At 40.1% G+C, this 17,762-nt stretch overlaps 1 protein-coding gene across 3 annotated transcripts; it reads left to right on the top strand.

Annotated features, from left to right (window-relative positions):
* Positions 1-283: 283 nt before the first annotated feature.
* Positions 284-16,256, top strand: LOC122645675. 3 transcript variants are annotated; one of them, XM_043838998.1, is made up of 12 exons: positions 284-639; positions 738-836; positions 941-998; positions 10,708-10,788; positions 10,917-10,988; positions 11,074-11,321; positions 11,453-11,524; positions 12,080-12,196; positions 12,301-12,382; positions 12,529-12,575; positions 13,638-13,675; positions 14,868-14,976. In XM_043838998.1, the coding sequence occupies exons 1-12, from the start codon at positions 374-376 to the stop codon at positions 14,909-14,911; spliced, it is 1,224 nt and encodes a 407-aa protein (XP_043694933.1). In that variant the 5' UTR covers positions 284-373; the 3' UTR covers positions 14,912-14,976. The 3 variants fall into 3 exon arrangements, with proteins under 3 accessions (XP_043694933.1, XP_043694934.1, XP_043694932.1); XM_043838997.1 differs by lacking the exons at positions 13,638-13,675; positions 14,868-14,976 and adding exons at positions 15,454-15,535; positions 15,986-16,256 and having other exon boundaries at positions 287-639; XM_043838999.1 differs by lacking the exons at positions 13,638-13,675; positions 14,868-14,976 and adding an exon at positions 15,986-16,256 and having other exon boundaries at positions 285-639.
* The last annotated feature ends 1,506 nt before the right edge of the window (positions 16,257-17,762 follow it).

Below are 17,762 nucleotides of genomic sequence, written 5' to 3'. Positions count from 1 at the left end.
TTTTTTTTCTTTCTTTTTGAGTGCGGCACCATTAGATGAAGCATCTTTCACATATTGAGCTCTTAAGCCCGCACCGTAATGCACCGCCAGTTTAGGGCAATACAGTCCACCGCCAGATTATGGCACTATAGAGGATTTTTTACCCCAGAAAGGGAAGACCTCTCAACACCAAGTTCCAGCATGGACTCGTAGAGTCGTAGACAAGCGGTCCACAGAATATTTTCCATTCTCGGAAGGATAAACCAACACCACATGAAATGAAACCCGACCCTATCCACTCTTTCTTTCACTCCTCAGTACTTTGGCGCCATCTCAATGGTCCAAACGGAGAAGGAGAAAACAGCGGAGAAAACGAAGCACGGTGGTGATCACTATGCTTATAACAGCTCCAATTTGCTTCTCTATTGCAGGAATTAGGTTAAAAACGAGGAAAATTGCAAACAATTCATGTAGTTCTAGCTTCTCTTCGTTGTGCTATGGTGGATCACTTCATTGCTTCTCTAAGGGCTGCTCAAAACTCAGTTTACGGACTAAAACAAATGAAACATCTTCACTCTGTAGAGCAACTCTGATTACTGATCCAGACGATTTCGAGGTTGGGAGGTTTGTCGGAAGCTACGGATTCATGAACATCACAAGGTGAATCAGAATCAGAATCAAAATCAAAATCGATCTTTTGGGGTTTTGGGTACTACATTTGATTTCCGAAATTGATGTGTTTGGCATTTGAGTTCCAGCTATACAAAGTTTCAGCCTGGACCAGATGTTGAGTATTCTTCGAAAGATATGGAGCGACTAAAAGTTCAAGATGTAGGAGAGGGCAGTGTGAAAATCAGGTGCATTTCTATGATATAGAGTATACTTTCATGAAACTATTTCGTGTTTCTTCTTATTTGTGTTGTTATTTCTACTCATACCATCCATGGCAGTTCTGTTGCAGGCTTTATGAAGGGAGAATAGCTCGGGGTCCACTTAGAGGGACTCGGGTCATTTTTAAGGTAATCAAGTTCTTCATGCCTTTATGTTTTGTAATTGAAGGGATTTTAGATTTTACATTCCAGTAAGAAACTAAGAATGAATGTGGAATACTGGAACATTCCTCCGTAAGGTCCCATCAAGCATGCTGGTCTGTCCTGAAGGGTGGGGCAGCGGAAGTGATTTGATACAAGATACATCTCAAAAGTAAATGTTTTTGTATTTTTATTTCATTTACTTAAGATATTATTCATAAAAAACAAAAAAAAAAGAAGATATTATTCATAAATAAGCAAATACCCCCTATTTGAATCCAATAAAAATAGTTAAAAAATAAAATCCCCAAAGGAAACAAAATCAACCCTCCAGTTCAAGAGCAAAAACTTGGTTTTCGACGGTATATGCAATTTTCAATTTTCTAATGTTGGGGTTTTTCTCAAATCTAAAAATTCCATAAGAACTTTATAACCATGACTGGGGAAAAGGTTTCGTCATAATCTACTCCCTTAGGTGGGTTCCAACCTTTTGCAACTAGTCTGGCTTTGAAACATTACACGTTTCCATCGACACCCTTCTAACTCTTGTAGATCCATTTACATCCTATGGGTCTAATACCCTCAGGTGGATCCACGAGAGTCTAGACATCGTTAGTATACATGGAGTCCATTTCAGCTTTCATAGCATCGCACCATCAATCAGCGTTTACATCTCTTATAACCTTTTTGTAACAGTCAGGATTTGAATCTGAGGAATCACTGACCATGTAGAACTCTTCTACTTGATTTAACTCTTCATTAAAGAAGGTCAAACAGTCAGGAGGTCTAACCATCCTCCTACTGCGCCGAGGCTCTATAGGGTTTTCCATCGGTGGTGGAGAGTCAATGGTTGGATGACCACTGGCTCAGATCTAGGAATGATTTGTTCATCCTTGAGGAACGTTGCATGCTTGCTAACAAAAACTTTCTGCTTCACAGGGTTATAAAAATAATATGCTATGGTGCTTTTGGGATATCCTAAGAAATGCCATCTATTAGTCCTGGACTCGAACTTGTCTGTTAAGTGTCAACTGTTGTTTCACATATTCAACACAAGCCCATACCTTAAGATGTTGTAGACTAGGCTTGCGCCCATTCCATAATTCATAAGGAGTCTTTGGTACAGACTTACGTGAAACCCTATTCAGAATATAAATTGTCGTTTTTAAGGCATAACCCCAAAATGACAGAGACTGCTGAGAGTAAGTGAGCATGGAACGAACCGCACCCAACGGAGTTCGATTCCTTCTCTCTGAAACACCATTTTACTGTGGTGTACCAGGCAAACTCAGCTGAGATAAGATCCCCTTAACGCATAAATGGTCTCCGAATTCAGTAGAGAAGTATTCACCACCTTGACCTAATCTAAGGCATTTGATGCGTTTACCTAACTGGTTCTCAACCTTGGCTTGGAAATCTTTGAACCCTTTCATTTATTTCCGGCTTCCAATGCATCAGGTAAATGTATCCATAACGTAAATAGTCCTTGGTAAAAGTGACAAAATACTGATATCCATGCCTAGCAAGGAAATTCAAGGGTCCACAAATGTCCGAGTGAATGAGATCCAATGTACCACTGACTCTACCTCCCTTCTTGAGGAAGGGTTTCTTGGCCATTTTGCCCATAAACCTGATGAAGATAGGACTTAAGTTCTGCAATACCGGAAGTGTCATTCCCAAAGATAATATTGTCATCGACAAAAACAACGAGAACAACCACCTTTGAGCCTTGGCACCGGACAAACATTGAGTGGTTAGAGTAACATTGGGAGAAACCACAACTAGTAACGATAGAGCTGAATTTTTCAAACCATGCTTTAGGTGATTGTTTTAACCCATATATGGCCTTGTGTAGCTTGCATACTTTAGTTGATTTTTCCCCCTGAGCAAAATACCTGGGAGGTTGCTCCATATAAACCTCCTCCTGTAGATCACCATATAGAAAATCATTCTTGTTGTCCATCTGATACAAGGGCCAGTTTAAGTTGACGGCCAGGGATATCAGGACACGAATAGAGTTCAAGCGCGCAACAAGGGGAAAGTTTTTAAAGTAGTCCACACCAAATGTCTGAGTATACCCCTTTGCTATTAAACGAACCTTGAGATGCTCAACAAAGCCATCAAGATTGTACTTTATAGTGTAGACCCATTGACATCGCACCACATATTTACCTGGAGGCAAATCCATCAGAGTCCACGTCTGTCTATACAACAGAGTATTCATTTCCATAGCCAGTTTCCATCCTGGATTTGAAAGGGCTTCATGATGATTCTTAGGAAGAGACAGTAGACAATGAAAGAGCAAAACTATGGATGGAAGATGTAAGGTGAGATAACAAAACATAACTCTCTATAGGATAGGCAGTAAAAGAATTTTGAGAGCAAGAGCGAATACCTTTCCGAAGAGCCATTGTTAAGTTGGTAGGAACCTTAGAGACAGGAGCAGACTGTGTGGCGGGCTGAGCAGGTACCAGAGCTGAGGTGGAAGGCATTGTCTTTTTTAGAGCATTAATCTGTTGCAAGAGATGAGTTTCTCTTTATTCTTCTCATGGCCATCTGGATTCTATTTTCTCTTTGCTGCTTATCACTTGGTGGTCACCTCTTAGGAGAAATGCTGGGATTGTTCTTCAAGTCTTAGTTCTTCTAGGAGTTCATGAACCAAGTTTGAAGGAGCCAACCAAGGATCGAGATCCTCGGTTTCAGTAGGGCCTGGAACCGAGACGTTGTCAGATTTTGTTTTGAGGTTTCGACTCTGGGATTTATCGGGTTTCATTTCGGCAAGGCCCGAAACCGAGACAACTCGGAGATTTTGGTCAATTTCAATCGAAACCTCCAACTATGGAGCCAACTAGCTCAGCTGGTATCGGTTCCTCTGCAGGTTCTTGTGAGTTGTGAGGACACATGATACCTAGTTCGAGTCTCTCTACATTCACCTTGTGCCAAAGGCGCCCCATCCCCTCCTCTCCCACCTCTCTCTTGTAATGGTGCCCCACCATGGTGATTGTAGTAGTAAACCTGTTTACATCGACAACCCTCCCCCCAAATTTTTTTTTTTTTTTCCTGTAGAAATTTCATAAATGCTTGATTCAGTTTTAAGTAGGATCATGCTCGGTGGTTACAGTCAGAGTTTGAATTATAATTAGTTTCTTAGCATTACAATGTAGTAGTTATTTTACTTGGTACGATTCATGAAGTCACATATTATGAGCATTGTCTTTTTCATAGTAGTCATGGTGCCTAGGCGAGCCATGGCGTTGTCAGGCGCATAGGAAACAATAAACAGATTTTTTTTAGAAGAATTTATCCATCTCTTGGTGTCCTAGAGCTAACACTGAAAGTGTTCCTGTTACTCTGCTGTTGTTGTCCATTATACATGCATAGAAACATTTTGTTCTTGAGATTGAATCAGGTTTAATACTTTTAATTGGTTGGGGAGGATATTGACAAACTGCTAAAATCCATTTGATTGGATATATCTCTACCTTTCTCTTCTTAATGTTGGTCTTTCAAATTGGAATGCTGGTTGTTGAAACCATTTACCAATTGGGTAGCTGGATTTTGTAAGTTTTATTAGTTCTAGTAGCTGGGAACTCAAACTGAGGTAATTGGAGTTTTGAATGGAGTTGATTTCATCACTTACTGTACTTATTAACTACATGTAAAGTGTGTGGTACCTTGCTTTACTGCTTCATAACCTTATCAAGTTGATCAGAGTGAACTGGAAAATGAAAGTGCTATGGACAATATCGCCTAGGTCCTCCTCACCTCTTAGGTATCAAGGAACTTGTATTTTCTTACTCATTTTTTTAGAAAATTTTTGCTGTCTTTTGTAGTCTTGCTGATGGTGGAACATGCAAGGCTTTTGCAGTTCAAAGTTGTTAACAGCCTTGGGAATTAATGCTTAGATGATCTGATCGATCACCCCAGCCTCTTATTTATAACAAAATCAAATTACAGCAAGAGATGAATTCCCCCCAATCCTATTCCTACTAGGAATTCCCACTATAACAAGGAATCCCAAATAGAAATCGTATAGGGGGGAAAAACAGGAATAAAACAATTAAAACATAAACAAAATAAGTAATAAAAGCCAACTAGGACTAGGTTACCCCTAGTGGGTAACGTAGCCAATCTCAACACTCCCCCTCAAGTTGGAGCAAAGATGTCGATCATGCCCAACTTGACTAGATTGGGATGAAACAGCTTCCCAGACAATCCCTTAGTGAAGATATCTGCAAGTTGATCAGTAGACGTCACAAAGGGAATATAAATCAGCCCTGCCTCTAACTTCTTTTTGATGAAATGCCTATCCACCTCAACATGCTTGGTACGATCATGCTGTATTGGGTTGTGTGCTATGCTGATTGCAGCCTTGTTGTCACAGTACAACATCATAAGAAGACGAATAGGAACACCAAGATCTTGTAGCAGCCCTTTAAGCCAGAGTAACTCACAAATACCCTGTGCCATAGCTTGAAACTCAGCTTTGGCACTAGAATGAGCAACAACATTTTGCTTCTTACTACGCCACGTGACAAGATTTCCACCTACAAAGGAGCAATACCTAGAAATAGACTTGCGATCTGAAGAACCAGCCCAATCAACATCAGTGTATGCTTCTATCCGTAGATGACCATGCGTAGACAAAAGAATTCCTTTTCCAGGAGCTGACTTCAAATAGTGCAAGATACGAAGAACAACCTCCATATGAGAAGAGTAGGGATCATGCATAAACTGGCTCACAGTATTCACGGCGACAGCAATGTCAGGACGAGTGTGTGAAAGATAAATCAGCTTCCCTACAAGTCTTTGGTACCGGCCTTTATCAACAGGCTCACCCTCTTTCTCCTTGAGTCGAACAGTAGGGTCCATAGGAGTATCTGAAGGATGACAGCTTAGCAACCCGATCTCAGTCAATAAGTCTAGGACATACTTCCTCTGGGAGAGAAAAATGCCTTTAGAAGATCTGGCTACTTCAATCCCAAGAAAGTATCGTAGTTTCCCTAGATCCTTAATCTCAAATTCTTGTCCAAGGAAGGTCTTCAACCGTCTGATCTCATCACCATTTGCCAATAACCACTATATCATCAACGTAGACTATAAGAACAGTGAGTTTTTCACCAACCCTCTTTATAAAGAGTGTGTGATCAACATTACTCTGCTTATAACCCACAGAAATCATGGCCTTGTAGAACCACCCAAACCATGCTCGAGGTGACTGCTTCAGCCCATAAAGTGCACGCTTCAGTCTACATACTTTTCTTCGGTTTTTGTCACAAGAGAACCCTGGTGGAATGTCCATATACACCTCCTCATCCAGTGTTCCATTTAGGAAGGCATTTTTACATCTAGCTGCTGCAAATCCCATCCAAGGTTGACTGCACAAGATAATAACACACGAACAGTATTTAACTTGGCAACCGGTGTAAAAGTTTCCTGGTAATCAATGCCGTATGTCTGAGTGAACCCCTTGGCCACGAGTCGTGCCTTATACCTATCCACAGTGCCATCCACCTTCTGTTTCACCACAAACACCCATTTACATCCAACGGTTTTCTTCCCAGGTGGAAGAACCACTAGCTCCCATATGTTATTTTTTTTCAAGGCTTCCATTTCTTCCATCATAGCTGCCTTCCACTTTCCGTCTGATAAAGCTTCCTGCCAATTGTTAGGAATACGAACAGAAGGAGAGGAAACAAAGGCACGGAAGGATGGGGAAAGGGAATCATAAGAAACGACATGAGATATGGGATGCTGAGTGCAAGTTCTGACACCTTTGCGAAGAGCAATAGGTAAATTAGGAACATTACCAGGTGGAGAGGCAGGTTCTGGATCCGGGTTCGGCAATTGGATGGGTACTGGAGCAACAGTTGATTGAACCTGCTTATGTTTCCTTGCATAGGTCTTCATATTACTAGCATCAATCCTCCTCTGAAATTCACTAATAGTCCTCTGGATAGGAGTCTGGACCGGGGTAGCTTGTTCCCCCTGAATAGAAATGGTCTCCCCCTGTATAGGAACCTCTCCCCTTGACTCAAGGGAAGTACTAAGGGCAGGCCGAACTGGTTCAGACTCATGGTCAACAGACTGAAGTGGAGGTGGAGAGTCAATAGTTAGCACATCTTCACTAACACTCTCCCCCTGAAGAGGTGGGGACACATAATATGGAACATTTTCATGAAAGACAACATCCATGCTGACAAAAGTCCGGCGGGATGGAGGGTAGTAACATTTGTACCCCTTTTGGGTAGCAGAGTATCCCAAGAAAATGCAGCGGAGACTATGTGGGTCAAGTTTACCAGGGGACCTTGTATCCCTGGCATAACAAACGCAGCCAAATACCTTAGGTGGGACTATAAAGGAAAAAGAGCCAAGTAATAGCTTAATAGGGGCTTTTGAAAGAAGAACCAAACTGGGCAGCCTATTAATTAAATAGGCCGCAGTAAGGACAACATCCCCCCAATAAAGGGAAGGGACATTGCGAGCAAACATAAGAGCCCGGAGGTGGCGGTTTTTTCTCTCAACCACACCATTTTGGGCTGGAGTGTCGACACAGCTGGTCTGATGGAGGATTCCATGTGCAGCAAGGTATTTTTGGAATTGACCTTCCATATACTCTTTCCCATTGTCACTCCTCAAAATTTGAAGAGGGGCATTAAATTGGGTCTTAATCATTTGATGAAAGTGCTGAAAACATAAAAATACTTCACTTTTTGTGTGCATAAGGTATACCCAAGTGAACCTAGAATAGCAGTCCATGAAAGTGACATACCACCGATAGCCAGTCAGGGAAGCTTTCCTACTAGGCCCCCACACATCAGTATGAACGATATGAAATAAAGAAGAGGATCTTTTATTAGAAATAGGATAAGTTGAACGTGTCTGTTTAACCAAGACACAAGGTTCACAAAAAAAGTCTTCCTTATTACAGTCTTTAACTAATGCTGGAAATAAATTTGATAAAGTACCTAAGGGGGGATGGCCTAGTCTAGAGTGCCATTTATGTAAGTCAGAGGAGAAAGATGCCGAAGGTGAAGTCTGAGTATGTTTAGGATAGCCATCAAGTAGGTACAATCCACCATGCACTTTACCCGATCCAATCGTCTTCCCCGAGTCCAGTTCCTGAAAGACACAGTGAGTGGGAAAAAAGGTCACTTTACAATTCAAGGATTTAGTGATACTGCTAATGGAAAGAAGGTTAGTTGTATATTTGGGAATATGCAACACAGATGACAGTGTAAGGGAAGGAGAACAACCAATGGATCATTTTCCTGAGATGGAGGAGAGGGACCCATCAACGATTTTGACTTTGTCCTTACCAGAGGCAGGAGAATATGTATCAAAAAGGCTAGAAGAACCTGTCATGTGATCAGTAGCTCCGGAGTCTATGATCCATGGAGTGGATACTACTGATGCACAATGACCAGCAAAAGAAATACCTGTACGGGCAAAGAAGGAACCTGAATTGGCAGCAGACGTTGTAGAGGCAGTTGATGTGTTCAACATACGACGCAGAGCCTGAAGTTCTTCTTGGGAGAAACCAATGTCAGCAGTGGGAGTTGGAGCTACACTTTCAGTATGATTGGCTCTGTTTTTAGACTTAGCACGACCACGTTTGGCCTCAAAATCAGCTGGCTTTCCGTGTAATTTCCAGCACTGAGCCTTAGTGTGATATGGTTTGTGACAATGCTCACACTTAACAGGCTCTTGGTAGTAGTAGTAGAAGCAGCAACACTGTCAGAAGACGCAACAGGAGTGGGGCCAGCAGTCTGTAAGGCTGATCGCTCAACTTTAGGAGTAATCATCATGGCAGCCCTTCGTGTTTCTTCACTGTGAACATAAGAAAAGGTCTCCTCTAGAGTGGGGAAAGGAACCCGTCCAAGAACTTGCACCCGAATAAGGTCATAGTCATCATTGAGGCCAGCCAGGAAATCATAGACACGGAATTGATCTACATAGGTGTGGTAGGCAGTAATATCAGCAGAGTAGTAGGCTGAAACCGAGCATAGTGATCCAATTGCTGCCATAAACACTTGAGGGCAGCATAGTATTTGGTGACAAACATCTCCTTCTGAGTAGTGGTTTGGAGTGTCTTCCTGATTTCATATACCTGAGCACCATTACCTGAACGACCATAAGTGCCATTGACAGCTGTCCATATTTGTGTAGCCGTGTCAAGGAGAAGATACTGACTAGAGAGGTCAGTGGTCATAGAGTTCAGAACAAAGGACATTACCATTGCATCATTGGCAGCCCATTTAGTACGAGCAGCACCTTCTTCAGTAGGCTGTTTGGTGGTGCCAGTAAGATGGTCAGTGAGTCCCCTACCAGCCACTGTCATGGATAATGATCTGGCCCAAATTAAGTAGTTGGTACCATCAAGCTTAATGGCAGCAGCATAGGGAAGAAAATCAGACCTTGTTTGATCTCCTCCAGAAGTAGCAGTAGTCATCTCTGAGTCACCCATGATTCAGCCAGGCAGAAAAATCAGATCTGCCCTGTGGTAACAAAAACAAAAGCTGGAATACAGCAACCAACTGCCCTTAAACCAAAACCGAGGAGCAGGGTTTAAGAAAAAAACCCTAAGAAAGGTAATCGATCTGGTTTTAGGGGTCTTCAAGTGCTGGAAAAAAAACTGCAGATATAAGGTCTTCAAAGGCTGAGAAAAATCTGCAGATATAAGGTCTTCAAAGGCTGAGAAAAAATCTGCATCGATGGTACTGATTGTTGATGAAGTAGCTTTTCCAGAAAAAAACCAAAAATTGACAAAGTTAGGGTTTGTTGTGAAAAACCCTGAAGGTAGATCGATTTGAGGAGGTGCTTTAATCTGGAGAAGAAAACCTGTGATAGCAGCTGTCCAATTGAAACTGCAGGAATGGATCCCAATAATCAAACCAGTGTCAAATTGATAGAGGAGACTGATCTGCAGGTGGGGAGAACTCCAAACAAAATCGCAGAGGAAGGTGCAGCAGCTATCGATCCCAAAAGCTTCTTAAAGCATCAAGGGATGAGGTGATTAATTAGGGCAGCATCTAAACAACAGATCACCTCATTAGATCTGCCCTAATTCAGAAGAAGAAACCAAAAAAAAATGAAGAAGATCGAGTGGAAGAAGGGGAGTGAAGATGGGATCGAATGAAAGAAAAAAAACAGAGAAAACTGAGAAGGAGAGAACCAGAAATCGAGAAAGCTGTTCTTAGATCAGATCCTGCTCTGATACCATGTTAACAGCCTTGGGAATTAATGCTTAGATGATCTGATCGATCACCCCAGCCTCTTATTTATAACAAAATCAAATTACAGCAAGATATGAATTCCCCCCAATCCTATTCCTACTAGGAATTCCCACTATAACTAGGAATCCCAAATAGAAATCGTATAGGGGGGAAAAACAGGAATAAAACAATTAAAACATAAACAAAATAAGTAATAAAAGCCAACTAGGACTAGGTTACCCCTAGTGGGTAACATAGCCAATCTCAACAAAAGTAAATGACAAGACACCTGTTCTTTCTCTCTCATTTTTTTTTTGTGTGGTATTAGAGAAGATATATTTACTTTGTACTTTTGGTGCATAATTTGTAAGTTATATTTTTGGATATATTCACTTGTGAATGAGTCTTTATAGTCCTTTCCATAATTTTTATCTTTAGGTCCATTTGATCTTAACAATCATATTGTTTTACTGCTCATGTAGGTCTATCCCGGACAGCGTGCTGGTGGTATTGAGGCAGATATGATGGCTGCAAATGAGTTAAAGACTCATATTTTCCTCCAGGTAAGAAGGCTAGCCTGTGTCATCCAAAATATCTATTTTCACTCCAAATCTTTTCCTAAGGAACGGTCTTCAGAGAGTATAACAGAAAGAAACCTTTTTGATGAGTGAATCCTGCATAACTTTTGCAGAGTGATTCCAAAGAAAGCTGTCAGAATATACAGATACTTTTAGGAGGGTTTGAGACAAAAACTGGGGAACAGGTCTATTACATCAACTTTTAAAATGTTAATTATTTTATTAATTCTTTATGGTAGATGCAAATTAAAGGGAATCTCTTCTGTACAGTGGCTTGCTTTCCGTAACGATGGGATCTATAGTGCTGGAGACTATGCGAAAGTTAAAAGTGAAGCAGTATCAAAAGATCGTAATCTTGGAGAACAGAAGTTCTGGAATCGTTTTGACGAGGAGCAAACTATAAAACGAAGAAGATTTTTTGTCATTAAGCTGCTTCGGGGTGCTGTGAGTGGTCTAGCCTTCATGCATGACCGTGATAGATTACACCAGAGTCTTGGTCCTGCTTCTGTCATTCTCAAGTATGCTGATTGGACTTGTAAAGTTTTTCATTCCTTAGAATTTTCCTTAGAACTGCCTGAGACTTGTTTGATAATAATAGCTTGGTTTCTATCTGTAGAATATAATGCAAAGTTCTATTAACTATTGGCAGTACAATAGTGGAGAAGGATGGAGCTTACTTAGTCCCAAGGCTCCGGGATCTAGCCTTTTCAGTTGATGTAAGGTATAAAAAACATGTTCTTTTAGTTTCTTGGAAACCAGCTTGCTCACATTTTATTTTGTGATGTTCTATTTGTACGTATTAACATGCACTATTCGAATATCTTTTTTGGAGATATTTATTAAGCTTTATAACAAGGGTACTTGTTTCTTCTCCTAGCTTGATATCTTTTATCCACATAAAGATTATGTTATGTTTAACAAATGCTTTACTCTGATTATTTTAGTTTTATTTTCTTTTTAAGGTACTGGTAATTTGACCTAAAAGAAGATCAATTTACCTTGATCAGTTATTTTCCGAGACACATACTCACAAAAACTAATATTTACTCTATTTTACTATAATATTACTAGTTATTGATTGCTTGAAACACCACCAGAAAAAGAAGTGGTAAGATCTACCTGAATTTATAGTGCATGTGCATATTATTGTTCTATTCAGTATCCATAATTCATTTTTGATTGGTTTGCATTGTTATCGTTATTATTAGAAAATAAATTGATAATGCACAATGCATTTCACTTGAAGTGGGTTATATCATCAATACTGGTTTCTTAGGTATTCAGTCCTAGAAGAAGGTCCTGGAATACTATCTGAGGGACTATGGAGAAGGGCATCTGCCGCTGGTGCTTTCACTCCTATGGAGAAAAGAGCCTTTGGAATAGCAGATGACATGTAACTGTTTGACCTTCAATTCACTTTATCTGTTAAGAGTTTATTTCGATTTTTTCCTAGTTTCCATGCTTGTACACTCTATTGTCCTATCTGTTTGTAAGCAGATATGAAGCGGGTCTTCTGCTTGCGTACTTATCTTTTGTTCCATTTTGCGAAGCAGGCATCATGGATGGCCTTACATTACAAGTGAGCTAGACTAAACACATAATGATCATGTTCGATTTTATGCATCATATTCTCTTGGAGAAAATTATATATGCTTGTCTCTTCCTGATCAAGGATCATGGTTTCGGCCATCCACCTAACCTAACTGTAATGTTGTGAACTTGCAGAGACTTCTCGAAAGCACTTTCCAACTTGATCTTGAAGCAGTGAGAGAGTAAAAATCTGCCATTTCTTATGATTAATACACCACTTTATCCTTTAATAGCTTATTTTGTTGATTCCTCCACTCCTAAAAGATGACTGCTGTTGGATAGATTATCATAGTTAGTCGTATTCCCTCTTCCCCTGCTGATGTTTACAAAATATCTGAAGCATCATATTGATTTTCCCCAGTATGGTTAAGATCTCAGGAAGGAGAATAATTCTTGTAGGATGCTACATGCACCTTGTGACCAATTTATATTAGATATGCAATACCTTAGTCAACAATCTTTAGAAGCAAAATAGTCTCTGAACAAAACCTTAGTGAACAAATCTTGTAGGATGCTCAAAATTCAATTTGTTGCGTAGCTCTCTCCTTGATATCACCATGGTGAAGTAGATGGCACGTGAGAGTGTGAGGTTTATTGTAGCAGCCTAGTTAAATAACTAAACTTGCTGGGTTTAGCTTAGCTGAGCTTAGTCTATCACCTGAGCCTAGTATCCTGTTTTCCTTTTTACTGAGCTATGCACTCTTACAGGCAATCTAAGTTCCATAGCACCATTGAGCCCAACTGCAGTATAACAATAACATACGAAGCAAGGTGTAACCCCTTTACATTGACTGTGTCATGATCTATTGAGTTGACACTCCCAACAAGGGCAAATATGCTGTAGAGGCTTTAAAGCTCACTCTGTCAACATTGGATCGGACAGTCTTCAAGCCAACAACATACTCAATCTTCATTTTGGATCCAATTGACTCGTATCAGTTCTGTCGTGATTCCAAGGGATTTCAAACCTTTGTTTTTTGAAGATTGTCAACACACTCATGCCTGCTTGGGGATTAGCCATTTAGTAGTAGAAGAAATAGACATGTGGGGATTGGGCATGTGCTTTCCCTTCAGGTGGATGTTATTAGTATTTAGTCCTTTTGCAGGGAAACATCAAAACCTGCCAAAAATCATTTTGGAATTATCTGAGATCAGATGTCAATGGGCATGTACAAATCTATCATCATCACCTGCAGCATCCAAAATGCCCCCTACCTGACCTCAACCCTCTTGTATTCCTGTAGGCTCCATATGCCAACACCTCCATGCTCATGCAGTACAGTTAATGTAGAAGAGGTTCAGCTAAGAACCACTCTACAGTAGGATTAATAATAAATTCAGCAAATCATCAATGAGGGCAGCAAATCAGGCTTAGAAACAAAGGCAGGTTTAGAAGGTTTGGGTTTCAAACCAAACCCGCCATGGGAATGCAACCAAACTTGGATTGATTGAAGCTTGTATGGTGGGAAAGCACTGCTGAAAGTTTCACTCAATTCTAATGGTAGAGTCGGGAGATATGGGGATAGCACCAAAATAGAAGGTTAGGTTCTGCAGGTCAAACCAGCCAGCAGACTGGGCTGGAATTGGGATTGAGTGAGCCTCTTGTGTGGTTGATTCAACCCTCCAAAGTTCTACTGGATTAGGGCTCAGGCTTCAGAGAAAAGCTAGTTCAATTGTTGCAGACAGCAGGACAGAAAACAGATCTGCAGAGGTGATCTTCGATTCTTCTTCTGATGGTGGTCAGCAGCAATCAGTCAAGAGCTTGATTGGGAATCACTTTTGGTCTTCAGCAACACATGATTGCACTCAGTTTCAGTCACAAAACACAGCAGGAATATGGTTCTGTTGGGTGTAGTAGACAGTGAGAAGAAGAGGATAGGAAAATAGAAGGTAAGGGATAAGGAGATTTGGCTCTCAACAGCCCTCAGGTTTCGGCTCCCTCAGCCAGGCCCTTCAAGCTTCACAATCAAACTTGAGAATAGCCATGCTTGCAGCAGGAAAATAACTTTCATTCAACTTGATAAATCATGGGGATGGCTATATCAGCCTTACGATTAAATAGAAGCAATACTTGCTTCCCAAGAAAAGACAAAAATAGAAGCTAACTCATTGACTCAATCTTAAGAATTAGAAACTACTCTAATTAACTAGGACAGAAGTAAAAATAGAAACATAATAAAATCTTCTAAATCTTCTTAAGCCTTCAAATCTCCTTGTGGGACCCACTTGGATGACTTAATTGTTGCAGCTGAAATCTCTAGCCTGTGGTCCCCATCAGTTCAACTTATTAGCTTTAGAAGAATGACAAAATTGCCCTTCACTTAAGGACTTGAATAACTAATACTTCAAAGACTAATCTGCCCCCATAATTTTTAAGGAGTATTCTCACCAAGCCAAAAATAAGGGGCTGTGATACTGTTCACGTGAACAGTATTTTGGCCTCTTCTTCTTCAGGTTTTGATCTACATCAAGAGTCACATTAGTTAATCACATTCTGTGTCAGCAATGTCCCGCATAGCTGATCTATCTACAAGTCACGAGTCCCCAAGTGATGTGACCATTACACAATGGTGTCACAGGCTAGCGATTGTGCCTCTGAAGAATGATGAGTTCAGGTCATAACCATCATCCTTCTACACTTTCGTGGCTACAGAGGGTAAATCACATATAACTGGTCCCACCTAGATCTCAAAGGGCAGAAATAGATATGACTATCAGGACTGCATTAATGGATCTCAACCTAATTCTAGGCTAAGTATCAATATATTGAAGTTAATAATTATGACAAGGCATTTTATCTACTAGTCATACAGAGCTCCGCCCAAACATTCAAGTGAATTTAATAATTGAGATCATTATAATCAACTAAGAAATCAAGCTTTAATGTATGAGACTTTAGGGGCCATGAAATGGTTTGTCCTCTCCTTTTGTAAACCTCTGCTTTCAAAATTTCTAATTGTGAAATCTATAGACATAAGTAGTACTCCACTATCTGCTTCTGCAAGACTTGCATTGTTGCACACTTCTTGGGGGACTCAATTTATTTTTTTTTCTTTTTAGGTACTGTTTAGCAGACGACCGCTTGTTAGAAGCAGTCAAGTTTCTGGATCTCGGTGCTGGTGCTGGTTGGGAGTTACTCCAGGTCAAATAAATACCTGCTTAATATTATGCTTATCGTTTCTCATTTCTTTGATCTAATTATCTACTTGAATAGATAATTTGGAATTCATCCACATGGGGTATATTTTACATAATCTGTTACACAACAGATTTGTGCTCCACAAATTTCACATTTCTGCAAGTGATGATTGTGTTGGAGGTAGTTCTATCCAACACTATAAGTTTCCAAATCAGGGACCAGGTTAGATGATGGGGCCATATGCCCTGTGCTTTTCGGGGACTTGTTTAACCTGTCTGGCTCAGGTTATGGTCCAAAGTAAGCCATTGCCAAGGTTGATTTGGTGCTTAATTTGACAATGTTTTATCATTTATGATTGATGATTCGGTCTCTAAGTAACAGCTTTCCCTTTTCCATTTTGAAATATATATCTCATAAATTTACTTTCCAGCATTAACAGTTTAATTGCTGCAGGCAATGCTGAATCCAGACTTCCGTAAAAGGCCAATTGCAGAAGCTGTATTGAACCACAGATTCATGACCGGTGCAGTTCTATGAGTTGTGAGAAGAGATTCTTGGTGAGAGGAACTGTAAATAGCCAAAAAAAAAAATGTATTTTCTTCTATTTCACTTTCTGTATATTCAATTTTTTTGGGGTCAGTGAGACGTCTAATCTGTTAACATATTTCGGCAACTCTGTAAAGCACATGATTGAGACTTGAGAGAGAGTGGGGTTGTGTTCAATAACAAGATAGAAGAGAGAACAAAAATAATGTTGCTGCAATCCTTGGGGAGTTACAACCGTTAGGTCTGACTCCCCATTTCTATTCAATAAATAATAATAGGATAAAGGACAGAGCAAAATAAAAAAAATAAATAAAATAATTGACAAAATAGGCCCTAAGGCACATCGGGATTAGTGCCTGCTGCTAATCCTGATATCCTGAATTCCTAAAACTCTCCCTCAGTTGGAGCATTGATGTTAATCATGTGTAACTTGTTACAAATAAAATCAATATTCCCACTCCCTAGAGATTTTGTAATCACATGCAAGTTATTCTCTTGTGCGAACATGCCATGGAGAAATAAGTCTTTGTTGCAGTTTTTCTTGAACAAAGTGACTATCGATTTCAATGTGCTTCGTTCTCTAATAGGATTTGAAGCAATATGGATAACAACTTGGTTATCATATCACAATTTTCCTTCATTGCTGAAAATTATTAACTCCTCTCAATATCTATTCTGTGATTCGATGAGAGGAAGAAGACACAACAGCAGTCACCACAGTCTGTGTATAAGCCATTAAACCTGAAAAAAAAAATCCCAGAAATTATTTGGAGGGAGAAGATGGAGCGACGTACAACATGAATGGGGGTGGGAAGAAGGTATTTGGTTCAGTGGGTATGGAACCCTATCGTAAATTATTGCTTTATTGCTCTAGTCCTAATGCACTCAATCAATAGCAGTAGGTAGTACCAGCAGCAAATAGCAGCAAGACTCCCTCTTTCACTCTTGATTTCTTTTTTTAAATTTTTTTTTAATGGATTTAGGTTAAACTCACTATCATCTTTGAAATTTATTCCAAGTCTTCCAAAGTAGTATTCAAATGAATCAAATTCTGTCGGCGATGATTATTGGATAGAATGGTCGGGCAAGACAAGGAGACCTAGGGGTTTTTCCAAGGCCCTGTGCACACTAGACATCGAATAGAATGATCTCTTGGTCAGGTTTCGAATGATGAGCGACACCCAGCTTCGAGCAACCATTCTAGACATTTTTTGATAAGTTCTCGGCCACACCCTTTATTGTTTAAAATCGTAAACCAATCGTCCAACTTCGTAGCTTTTTTACCCTTCCATCTAGTTTCTTGAATATAGATTACCTTAATCCTTCTTCTCCTTATCAATTTTAGACTCTTACCCGTTAAAGATACACTGTTTCAAGATGATAATCTAATCCTATGTTTAGGCTACCTACTTTACTCGTACTCGTCCACAACGGGATAACCCTTGCCTACTTAAAACCACATCCAGACGCCGACGTGGTGCATCACTTATACGGGATGCCCTAGTACTACATCCAGATGTCAATGCAACATGTTGCTAAAAAGGGACACCCTAGCTAACCCTTGCTTGCTTACAACGAATGCCCTAACTAATCGACGCTTACATGTGACCCTTCACTTATAGGGGATGTCTACTCACTTAAGAATATTTTATAAAATTTTCTATTAATAATTTTTTTTTGAAAA

Source organism: Telopea speciosissima, chromosome 11 (assembly GCF_018873765.1).
Source record: "Telopea speciosissima isolate NSW1024214 ecotype Mountain lineage chromosome 11, Tspe_v1, whole genome shotgun sequence".
Taxonomy (NCBI): Eukaryota; Viridiplantae; Streptophyta; class Magnoliopsida; order Proteales; family Proteaceae; genus Telopea; species Telopea speciosissima.
Note: the sequence above shows the minus strand (reverse complement) of the source record. Positions and strands in the feature narration are given on the sequence as shown.

What these genes read in the sequence shown, in the direction of transcription:
- LOC122645675 (XM_043838997.1), top strand. Translation starts at nt 374, where the DNA reads ATGCTTATAACAGCTCCAATTTGCTTCTCTATTGCAGGAATTAGGTTA. An exon ending in AGACTCATATTTTCCTCCAG is followed by an intron (nt 10,789 to 10,916) that starts GTAAGAAGGCTA and finishes TAACTTTTGCAG; the next exon opens with AGTGATTCCAAAGAAAGCTG. An exon ending in CTGGTTGGGAGTTACTCCAG is followed by an intron (nt 15,536 to 15,985) that starts GTCAAATAAATA and finishes TAATTGCTGCAG; the next exon opens with GCAATGCTGAATCCAGACTT.